The 11882-nt window shown below is 53.6% G+C and overlaps 1 protein-coding gene across 1 annotated transcript; it reads left to right on the top strand.

Moving 5' to 3' along the window:
• Nucleotides 1–4126: 4126 nt before the first annotated feature.
• SLC38A5 (solute carrier family 38 member 5) lies at nt 4127–11280 on the top strand (the record flags this gene model as incomplete). The annotated part of the gene is made up of 15 exons (XM_084258513.1): nt 4127–4179; nt 4259–4334; nt 4757–4872; nt 4966–5039; nt 5752–5844; nt 5982–6060; nt 7566–7648; nt 7945–8003; nt 8105–8242; nt 8414–8493; nt 9049–9149; nt 9262–9377; nt 10099–10243; nt 10337–10440; nt 10944–11280. The coding sequence occupies 15 exons, from the start codon at nt 4127–4129 to the stop codon at nt 11043–11045; spliced, it is 1419 nt and encodes a 472-aa protein (XP_084114639.1). The 3' UTR covers nt 11046–11280.
• Between the last annotated feature and the right edge of the window lie 602 nt (nt 11281–11882).

Raw genomic sequence — 11882 nt, 5'->3', positions numbered from 1 at the left:
GAAGGGAGAAAAGTCAGGGGAGTGTGTGTATGTGTATGTGTGTGAATTCCCCGAGTGTATCTCATCTGCTTGCACATGTTCTCAGTCACAAACATGTATGTGAGCTCCACATGTTGTCTTCCCAAGTAACTCACCTTACGGCTTGGGGTCTGTTCAATTCACGTGTTTCCGTTTTGGCAAGTGTATGTGTTGCTACTGTGAGCTTGAGTATACATGCTTAGGGGCTGAGTGTGTGTGTGTGTTCCTTGGGTGTTTGTGTTTCCTTTGCGGTGCTTGTGGGTGATGAGTGTGTTTATTTGCCTTGTGTGTGTGTGTCTCTAATGTATGTGTGTTTTCTCTATCACTGTGTTTCTCGTTGGTGAGCGGCTGTAGGTCTATGTGTTTCTTTTGGTGCCACTGTACGTGTCCTATCTGGTTCCTATCTTATGTCATCTTTATGCCACTTTAGGGGAGTTTTCTGGATTTCTTCCTTGTAACTATTAAGCGTACTCCCTGCCTTTCTGGGACTCCTGTATATTTGTTCCCTGTGCATTTCTTCTCAGATTGAATGTGTGAATTGCTGTGTGTATACACAGCCATGACCAGCCACCTGTTTGAATGCAATTGTGCATGTGTCTATGACTGCAACTGTACATCCGTGTCTTCCTCTCCTTTTGGCCAGAGCTGTACGTGGTCACAAGTTCACACATGAGTTCACATGCATAGAGGTATCATTGTGCTGGAGACCAGCTCCAGCTAGAAGTCGTGTCAGGAATCTCAGAAAGGAGAGGACGGTTGTGGCAGGCTGCGCCTCCCATGCTGTCTCTTGACATGGTTCGGGCATTGGAGGAGACTCCCGAGAAGCGGGGAGTTCCTGTGCTCCCCCGATGCCCGGACCATGTCAAGAGACAGCATGGTAGGCGCAGCCTGCCGCATCATTGAATCTGAATCTTGGCTTCAGGGCCATCTAAGTAGGAATGGTGTGTGGGAGACACCAGGTCCATGTGTGATGTTAGCGGTGTGAAATCCTATTTGTGTGTGTTGTGTCCAGCCATGAATCTGTGAATGGTGATGTCCATGAGTCTATAGTGTGTGGTCACTCTGTGCGCCTATGAGTGTGTGACTGTACTGTGGCCTGGGCTCTGCCTCTGCAGTCCCTGTGCTCCTATCTGTCAGCATGTTTTCGCTGTGTGTGGCTGTATGTCTACATGCAAATTTCTTTGTACTTCTGTGGGTGACAGGTGAGTCGGCCCCCATCTCTGAGCCCCTGAATGGGGCTGTGATCCTGAGTGTGCAGGAGTTTCTCTCATGCTCTGGGGAAGTAAATACCTCATCCCCGCCCTCCTCCAACTGTGGGTGGGGGGGGTTGGGGGCACCTAGGCTAGCTTTGAAGGCCCAGCCAGCCCCTGGCCTTTCCGGGAATTCTGTGTTCCCTGTGGGGGGTGGGCAGGCGGGTGGAGGGGCCCAGACAGAGGCTTCTTGTCCACCTGGGCCTCCAGCAGCCCAGTCTCCAAGTTTACCCTGCCTGATTCCCTGCAGGAGACACATGCCTTGCCTGGGGCAGACATACCTGTTACACGTCTACATAGGAATGGCCCGACCCCCATAAAAGACAGACAGACAGACAGTGGGGTTCCTCAATAGGGGTGTGGACAAGCACCACCCAATGCCTGGGCTGGCGTCCAGGACTCCAGGGTGTGCCCACTTGCAGATGGTGTGTGTCCACACCCCACACGCAACCACCAATGTCCTCCCTGCCTCCCTCTGGGGATCCCTAAGATCCAGGGTCCTCTCTTAGTTCTACCTGAAGTCAGCAGATAGTGGTCAGGCTGGTCGACCTGTGAACCTGCCCCACTTCTGTCCCCAGGTCTGTTCATCCATCCTCTCTTACTTTCTGTCTGGATTTGACTTTCTCGGCCTGTGGTCATCTGTCCTTCCCAGTGTCTCTCTGCCCCAGCTATCATCTCTGTCCCCTTGTCTGACTGGTGTGCCCTCAACCTCTATTTGGGGGAAGTGTGTGGCTGTGTCTATCTGCCAGCGGTGTCTCCCGGTCATTACTCGGCCTGCCTGTTATCTTCCTTTAGGTACTTGCGTTAGACTATCCCTGCCCACCTGTCTGTATCTGAGTTTGTCTGTCTCACCCCATAGCTGCCCCTTTGCCTGTCTACCACTCCCCTACACCCAGTCTGTCCTTCTGTTCCCTCTGTTTTCTGTTCTGGTGTTTGTTTTTTAATCCCACCTGCCTGCCTGCCTCTATCTGTGGTGATTTCTCCTCTGCATCTCTTCCCGCCATCATCATGTCCCACTGTGAGTGTCACCAGTCACTTCCCTTTGTTGGCCTGTCTCTCTCTCTAGGTGTGGATACACTCTCGTCATCTTTTTTTCCAACCATTCCCCCCTCTCCCCCACCAAAACCCACACAAACCTCTATCGCTTTCCATGTGGGTCCAGATGAGGCAGGGCGCCCGCCCCCCTCCCTCTACTGCCCCCCCCCTCGAGTCTGAAGGAGGGAAACCGAATTGAAATTAAAACTTCTTCCTAGAAAAAAAAAAAAAACCAAACCGCGGGCCAGATGGGTAGTGCGCGGGCCTTACTGATTAGCCCCTGAGCCCGCGCGGCGCCCGGCGCTGATTGGCTCCGGGGCGGGGCCGGGGCAGGGTCCGCTGAGCGGGAGCCGCCGGCGTGGGGTCTGGGCGCCCTAGTCTTAGTTGCAGTGGCTTCAGGAGCAGAAAGGATCAGGGAGGTAAGGCGGGCGCTGGGAAGGGGGCGCTCCGGAGACCCCGAGGCACAAGGCGGGTTCCTGGGGGAGGACTCAGATTCCCTGGAGACATTTTTAGGACTAGCGGGAATTGAATGGGAGGGGGAGTCCTTTCGGTACCTTGCTCCCAGGAACTGAATTCAGGAGTAGATGGGAGTTCCCCGAGGAGTAGATGGTTGAGGATGGGACTCCTTGAGAGCCCACTCCGACCCAGCAAGGGGATTCAGGGCTTGCAGAAGGGGTTTCCTGGAGGCAATTTTAGCAATGATGAGCAACTTGACGGGGGTTTCGACATATCTCTTTGCCGGAAAGTTTGGGGATTTCTTCTGAGAAGCTCCATGCAGAAGACAGGGGCTCCGGGCTAGCATGGGGTCCGCAGAGACACCCCCATCCCAGGAAACGTTAGACCCTGCGAGGGGGCTTTGATGAAGGTCTCAGGGAAGGCTCATCCTCAGGAGGGGAATTTAGGGCAGGCAGAGCTACTGAGACCCCCAAGTCCTGGAAGGATCTCAAGTTTGGAAGTGTCTCCAAGAATACTTCTTCCTTAAGACCACTCAGTGTTTCAGACTTGACAGGGGTCCTTAGAAAATACTGCTGGTCCCTAGAAGGGGGATTAAATGGGGGCCCCGGGTCACTTCTGTCCCTAAAAGGGGACTCAGTTGGAGGAATTGCCTTTTTCGAGTAGGATATTCACAGTTGTGCAGAGAGCAGTTTGCAGTGTTAAGGGCTGGGGTCTCCAAGGCTGCTCTCCAGCCCCCTCCACACCTCCAGCAGGTTGCATCAGCTCCCAGCTCTGGCTCTGGGCTCCGGCAGGGAGGAGGGGGGTAGGGGGCATTAGGAGGGGTGGGGCAGCCGGCCGACACGTGTCCTGTGAGTGGCCACGCGGTGAGGGGGTGAGGGTGGAGGGAAGGGGGGGGGTGCGCGGGGGACTGGAAAGAAAAAGTCAGATAGCACGGGAGACAGATTGAGAGAGACAGAGTGAGTCTGGGGTCTGCGAGGAGAGGCTGTCCGGGTTCCAAATGGCCATCTCAGCTGTGTGCGTCTCTCTCTCTCTCTCTCTCTCTCTCTCTCTCTCTCTGCGTGTGCACGCGCCGCGCGCGCGTGTGTATCTTTCTCCTCCTCTGTTTCTCTCTGACCTCTTTTTCTGTGTCTCAGAGTAAGGATTAGTGTCTCTCCCCCATTCCCTTCTCTCTCTCTCACTCTTGATTCCCATTCTCTACATTTATCTCCCTGTCTCTCTCCTCCCTGTTCCTGTTCCCCTTGGCTTCTCTCTGTTTCTGTGTCTGTCCATCTCTGTCTGACCCCCTGCCCCCTTCATCTAGCTGGCTTCACTTTGTGGCCCCCTGCTCCATCTCTTCCCACCCCCCCTGCCATTTCTCTGCCTATAGGATGGAACTGCAGGATCCAAAGATGAATGGAGCCCTCCCTGTGGGTGCTGCAGGGTGAGTCAGGGGCCCAAAGGGGTGAGGTCAGGGGTCTGAAAGATTCTCTCACCAGCCCTAGTTTCCTTGCCCCATGCAGCTGTAGGCAGGAACGTGAGGGCTTCCTGTCCAGCCACGGTCCTGCTCCTGTGAGGAAGCCGACCCAGTTCATGGATGTGAGTGACCCACAGGATCTGTCCTGGCTGCACTTGCCCAGCTCATCCCCGCCCCTACTGGTCCCTCCTCCCAGCTACTCGTGCTCCTTGGCTTCCCCCCCCCAGCTGCTCCCCATCCCCAGAAACTCCCCTTACCAGCTGTTTTGCCTTTGGTAGCTACTCTATCTGCCCCTGCTTCTCTCCATTTCTAGCTGCTCCTCTCCAAGGTTTCTCTTTGTTTTTTTCCTTCCCAGCTCTCTCTCCCCAGCCTCTTCTGGTCTTCAACTCCTTTTCCTTCCTAGTTTCTTCCCTTCTCCGGCGGTCGTTCCTGGGCTTTTCCCTGCCCCAGTTACCTCTTCCTTAGTCTCTCCTGGGCCCCAGCACTCGTCTCCTTACCCGGTCCCCCTCCCTATATGTGCCTGGGTCCTGCCACTTGGCTGCAGTCCGAGGGGAAGACATCATTTGGAATGTCGGTGTTCAACCTCAGCAACGCCATCATGGGCAGCGGCATCCTGGGGCTCGCCTATGCCATGGCCCACACAGGGGTCCTCTTCTTCTTGTGAGTTTATAGGTAGCCGGGGTGGGAAGCAGGAGTGTTGTGGGGCAGGCGGGAGGTCTGGGGGCCAATTCTGAGTTGTGCCATCTACCACAGGGCCCTGCTGCTATGCATTGCGCTTCTGTCTTCCTATTCCATCCACCTCCTGCTGACCTGTGCTGGTGTTGTTGGTGAGACCCAGAGCCTGCATCCTGGTCCCCACCCCCACCCCTTTGGACCTCAGACTTGATTCCCATCCAGAATTCAACTCAGACCTTGAACCCCAGACTCTAGACCCACCCCCTTGACCTCAAACCCAGACTTCAACCCAAACCCCAGATTCTGGACATACCACCCTGACCCCAAATCCCAAACTTAAACCACAAACCCCATCCAACTCCTTGGATTCTAAGGCTACACCCAACACTCAGACCTTACCTAGGCTCCCAAATCCTCAACTCGTAATCGGCAACCCTCAGCCCTCTGTTTAGCTATCATACCCCATTGCTCAGACCCTCCCCACCCCAGGCCACTGCACTGCACCTCTAGCCCCCACCGCTCAGTCTCTAGGTCTCTCTAACCTGACCCCACAAAACTGAAACCCCTGTTCCTTAGCCCCCAACTCCCAAACTCCCACCGTCCTAGTGCTCAGATGTCATTCCTGCCCCGTTTCCTGCTCACGTTCACCCAGTCCCCAACCTTCTCCCTGGCCACACATCCATCTCCAAGACTCTACGCCTAAGCCCAATCCTAACTGCCTCCATCCCCCATCAGTCAGACCCCCAGACCCAAATCTCCAGCTCCTAGACCCCCTGGGCCTCCCTACTCCTCACTTCTGGTCCTCAGGCCTGGCCTGGATTCACAACCCGTTCTTCTTCCCTCTTCACCCCCCCCCTCACCCAGGTATCCGAGCCTATGAGCAGCTGGGACAGAGGGCGTTGGGGCCTGTGGGGAAGGTCGTGGTGGCCATGGTCATCTGTCTGCACAATGTTGGGGGTGAGCATTCCGAGAGGCGGATGGTCTGCCTTGGGGAAGAGGGTGGGGTGAGGTGGGCTTCCCCAGGCTGGGCTGAGGAAGATCGGGTGGGGGGATGAGGTGATTCCTTCTGCTTATGCCTCCCTCACCCACACCAGCCATGTCCAGTTACCTGTTCATCATCAAATCCGAACTCCCCCTGGTTATCGGCACCTTCCTGGACATGGATCCTGAGGGGTGAGTTGAGCAGCACCCCTTGGCAGGTCAGAAGACCACAGCCTTTACGTGAGGTCCAGCTGCTGTGTTCAAGTCTGCGCAGAGCAGTTGGGTCAGACTGTCGGTTCTTCACGTCATGATGCCATCATTGTGTGTGGCTCTTGGCTCTGACTGGGAGTCCAGTAGGCCACGTGTTGATTTTTGTGACTGTCATTCTGGCTGATTCTGTCTGGTGACTCCATGACCACTGCTGCTGACTGTGCCTGTCCCTGTCCAGTAGACCTTAAATTCTGGGGTTTGAATCTGTGACTGCTGCATTGGCAGATTCTTTGTCTGGTTATATGGTAATTGACTCCAGCTGTGTCCTGTATAACGTGACCCCGGGCATGTGTTTGACATTTGCTTACGCTGACTTCCCCTGTCCAACTGATTCTGTTTGATTCTCGGTCCATTGGGCTGACTGAATCTGTCTGGTGTAAATGGATGTTTGCTTTGGTGACGATTGTTCAGGCAAATTCTCTCTGGCTGTGTATGTGTGATCCCCGACTCTCACTGTATGTGTCCTCTAGATGATGGTTCCGACCATGTATATTTGACGGTTCTTCTGAGTATGCATCTAGGGGACAGTTTGATTCTGGATCCACCCGCTGGCTGAATCTGTTTGGTAGTGTGTGACCGCTGACTGTGTCTCCCACTAGATCTTTGGTTTGATTCTGACACCGTCTAGGTAGCCCATGGTCTGTGTGACTAGATGTGTCTAATAATTCCGATTAGCTCCCACTGTAGATACGACCAGTGGGGCTCTGTTGTTTATTTTTGTGGTCCTGTGTGTATGAAATAGAAAGAGTGTGCAAAGGCCTGTGAGCTTGTGTAGTAGGCACTCAATAAAATTCTTCTGAAGGAATGAGCAGTTGTTTAGCTGATTCTGTATTAACTGAGTGTCTTACCTGAGCCCTTGTGTCTACTAGCAGTACAGTTCCCACTCTTGCTTTGAGCTTTGTTCCCACAGTGTGGCCAGCACGCTCATTGTGTTTATTTTGGTCTTTGATTGTGTGGCTCGTGAACTTAAGGTTCAAAAGACCTTAAGTTGTTCAAACAGCTTTACAGGTGTGTTGCTGACTTTTTGTCTGGGCCTGCATCATTGCCTGTACTAGATTACCAGACTGTTCTACCTCTCAGATATGCCAGGGCCTTGGCTTGGTCTTTGTACAGTCTGACACCTTGTGTTGGACTGGCTGAGCCTGACTGATTTGGGGTATTTGCCCACTTGCTTGTATGTTCACTTGGGAGTCTGATGGCATGGTTTTGTCTGACTGTGCAAGTGTGTTCAGCTCTGTCTCTGGCTGTGTTTGACAGTCTGGCTTTTTCTGTCAATCCTGTTGTGCCATTCATTGCTGTGACCATCTGAATGATTTCTCATGACTGAGGCAACCTTGTGTCTGCTGACCTCAAGCAGAAATCGGTCTGTCTGTTTGCTTGAGTTTTCTTTGGCTGACAGCCAGTCACTATGTCTCCTGTCTCCCTAGGGACTGGTTCCTGAAGGGAAATTTCCTTATCATCATTGTCAGTGTGTTCATCATCCTGCCCCTGGCTCTCATGAGACACTTGGGTAAGAGGCTTCCCGCACCCATGATTAGATGAAAGAGGGGTGAGACAATGGCAGCCACATTGAGAGAGTCCCCATTTTCGTGGGCCATAGAACACCTGGGGAGGGCTTGTTTGATGTGGATGGTAGCAGATGAATAGGAGTTTGCTATGAGGGGAAGCTGGTCCCGGTGGAAGTAAAGGCTTGTGCAAAAGTGTGACATTATTGGGGTGAGGGAGCCTTGTATGCTAGACTAGGGGTTTGATATCTGCGTTGGGGGTTTCCTTTATTTCTGAGGCTCTGTGTATTGCCCCCTGCAGGCTACCTGGGGTATACCAGTGGGCTCTCTCTGACTTGCATGCTGTTTTTCCTCATTTCGGTGAGTCTGAGACAGAAGGCCATGGAAAAGTAGGGTGAGAGTTTGGGCCATCAGGATATAGCCTTCCCTGCAACCTTACTTCCCCATCCTTCCTCCCCCAGGTCATCTATATGAAGTTCAAAATTGAGTGTGCTGTAGTCCACAATGAGACTACAGCGGACAGCCAGAGCCCCTCAGCCCCTCCCATCCAGGGTCTCAACAGAAGCTGTGAAGCCCGGATGTTCACAGTTGACTCACAGGTGGGTGTGCAGGTGGATAGGGCTTGCACCACACTTGGGCCTCTGGGCCTGGCATACTGCTCAGAGGGGGGCAGGTGTCTAACTGATGTGGAGGGCAGTAGTGGGCTCTGAGGGAGGTGAGGAGGGATGGAGCCCTATAGACTGATCTCATATACTTGGCCATTCCCCCAGATGTTCTACACAGTGCCCATTATGGCGTTTGCCTTCGTCTGCCACCCTGAGGTCTTGCCCATTTACACTGAGCTCTGCCGGTGAGTGGGCAGCAGGTGGGGGTGAGAGTTAGAATATGAGGATCCAGACCTGAGCTTGCTTGTGGCTAGATGGTGCCAAGGGTGAGGTTTGAGGTGTCCAGGAGATCTTAGGAGACTCAAGGCAGTGACTGATGAATGGGGTGTAAATGTTCTTCTCTTTTAACATTCAGTCTGAGTGTGAATGGATGTAGTGTGGAGGCAGAAATGGTCCGATGGAGGGGTGCTGTGAATGGATGGGAATGGGGAGATGGAGGTTATGAATGGACAAAAGAGGAGGTATGGATGATATGTTGGGGGGATGCGTGGATGATCAGAGAGAGCAATGGCATGAGTGGTCAGCTGGAAGGGAGAGGCAGTTACTGTCAAATGGAGAGGAGAAGCAGAGATGGTCATATGGGGTGACGTGGGTGGATGGAGAGGGGTGGGGGAGGCAGAGATGGTCATCCTAGTGTATACCAGCTGAACCTCAAGCCCCGGGGGGAGGGGACTCTGTAGGGTGGGTGCTGGTTTTGAGGGGCCTGGGCATGACAGTGCCATGACCTCTATATACCCCAGGCCCTCCAAGCGCAGAATGCAGGCCGTGGCCAACGTGTCCATTGGAGCCATGTTTTGCATGTATGGGCTCACAGCAACCTTTGGATATCTCACATTCTATAGTAAGAAGGGTTTGGGGCTAGGGTTGGGTGGGAGCATGTAGATTTCATTACCATGTATATCTGTGCGTGTCTGGGACATGGTGCTCATCCTTCATCCGTGTGCTTTGTCCAGGCAGCGTGGAAGCAGAGATGCTGCATATGTACAGCCAGGACAACCTGCTCATCCTCGTTGTGCGCCTGGCCGTGCTGCTGGCGGTGACTCTGACTGTGCCAGTTGTGCTGTTTCCTGTGTGTGGGGGCAAGGACTTGGATGCATAGAGGACAGAGGCAGGGGTGTTTGGATTGAGGGTGGAGATAGGAGTAGGTGGATGGATGGAGGGGACAGAGGGGGCAGACAAGAATGGCAGAGACAGAGGGCCAGACAGAAGGGGGACATAGAGATGGCAGGACAGAGGAAGGAGGCACAGATGGATGACTAGACAGCAGAGGGAGGCGGGAGTGGTCAGAGAAGGTCAAGGCATAGACAGATGGACATTCAGAATGAGGAAATGGAGGGACAGACAAAGGGTGCAGGCAGAAGTAGTGAGGTGTAGGAGGACAAGGCTTTCAGAGGAGGAGGTGGTCTTAGACGGGGTAGTCGGAGGGGGAGAGGCAGGGATCTCAGACAGGTGGGAGGACATGTGGGCGTTAAGCAGAGGGAGATGTGGGGATAGTCAGATGGAGGAGGAGGCAACAATTTCAGGTCATGGGTGGCGGTATAGGTGGATGATCGGACAGAAGGAAGAGGCCTAGATTGTTAAATAAGAGAAAGACGGGTGCTCATTTAGAAAGTGGAGGCACAGATGAATGATCAACCAGGGTGAAGACATAGTCAGATGGAGGGTAAATCAGGGATCTAAGGGGGCAAAGACACGGGTAGATCCTCGGAGGGTGGAGTTAAAGGTGTGATCACCTGGATGGGGAGGCACCTCTTAGGCCCTGACCGTGTCCCACCCTGCTCTGGCTACAGATCCGCCGGGCCCTGCAGCAGCTGCTCTTCCCAAGCAAGGCCTTCAGCTGGCCCCGGCATGTGGTCATAGCCCTGATCATTCTTGTCTTGGTCAATGTCCTTGTCATCTGCGTGCCGACCATCCGCGATATCTTTGGGGTTATCGGTCAGTACTCCCAAGCCCAGCCCCAGATCCCGCCTAATTTGGGCCTTGCACCCAAGCTTACATTGAATCCTGTCCCTCCTGCTTGTCCTCCAGGGTCCACCTCAGCCCCCAGCCTCATCTTCATCCTTCCCAGTGTCTTCTACCTCCGCATTGTACCTTCTGAGGTGGAGCCCCTCTGCTCCTGGCCCAAGATCCAGGTGAGCATTCCAAGGGAGGGATGGAGAAAGAGGGAGCATTCAGAGGAGGGGGAGCATTGCAGGGTGGCCAGAGAGAGAAGACACATTCTCAAGAGGGCCTTGGGGAAGTGGGAGGTAGGGAGCTAATGGTCTGGCAGCGTTAAGGGGATTGTCTTAGGAAGGGACTGAGCAGACAGCACCAGTGGGGTGTGGGAAGAGAGAGGGAGCACTCAGGAAGGGGCTGGCATAGAGGGTGCCTTCTCCAAGCTAATGGAGGGAACACTAGTAGAAGAGGGTGGGGGGCACTTTCAAGGAGGATGGAGGAGTATATTCCCTGAAGGGTTCTTGGAAGTTGGATGGTTTCACAGGGAGTGGCTGATTTTAAGGAAGGAGGGGAGCACACAGGAAGGTCAGGAGTGAATAGGACACTGTCTGGATGGGGTGGAAGATGTGAAGGACATTCCCAGGAGGCACTTGCGTGGGGAGGCTCACCCTATTCCATCTTCTCTTTCTGTTATCCACAGGCTTTGTGTTTTGGTGCCCTGGGGGTGCTCTTCATGGCAGTCAGTCTAGGCTTTATGTTTGCCAATTGGGCCACAGGCCAGAGCCATGTGTCTGGACACTGACCACGCCCTGCCCAGCCCGGGCCCCTGTGCGCATGCACCTGTGCATGTGGAGGAAGATGGGACCACTCTCCTGCCTGGTGTGTGGAGGTGGCTGGTGCCCAGTAACATGGCAGTCAGAGGTAGGGGGCTACAGAGGCTGCAGAGTGGTCTACTTCCCTTCTCCCCAGGGATGCCAAGCTTGAATCATGGCCCTAATCCCAACCCCAACCCCATGGGAGGAGGAGGAAGAGAAGGTGGATGCCAGGTCCTGGGGGAGCCCCTGCCCAGTCTAGTCCTTTCTGTCTCCTCCTGGCTGAAGCTGTTTGTCAGGATTACCCTCAAGCTACAGAGGAAGAATAAAGATTATGATTGCAATGCTGGCCTCTGCCTTTTTTAAAAAAGATTTATTTATTTATGCATACAGGAACTGGGATGTAAGCCAAAGGTGTGTGTGTGGGGTGGGAGGATTCACCAGAGGGAGTGGGGAGCAGAACAGGCAGTTTGACTGAAATACACTGCTGAGGGGAGCAGCGGACCAGGCAGGAGCGGTCTGCTGAGCCTTGTGGGCTGCTCTCTGGGGATCGAATTTGTGCTGAGGTGGCTGGAGGTAGCTTGGTAGCACTGCCTTTAATGCCACTTCTCCACTGTTTGGAAATGCTTGATAAGTTTGAGCGTATAGGTCATTCTGTTTCTCAACTGTGTCTTTTTGTGTAATATGTGTCTTTTTGTTAAATATGAAGACTTGCATTTTCTTCTTCTTTTTTTATTTTAACATTTATCATTTTTTACATTTTTTAGACAACATTTGCTTCCCCCCACCCCCTCAGGTGTAGTCCCCATAGAACTTCCTTCCCCAAT

The sequence above is a fragment of the Talpa europaea genome, assembly GCF_964194135.1.
Source record: "Talpa europaea genome assembly, chromosome: X".
Classification (NCBI taxonomy): domain Eukaryota; kingdom Metazoa; phylum Chordata; class Mammalia; order Eulipotyphla; family Talpidae; genus Talpa; species Talpa europaea.
The sequence above is the reverse complement of the archived record's forward strand: the minus strand, read 5'-3'. Positions and strand labels throughout refer to the sequence as shown.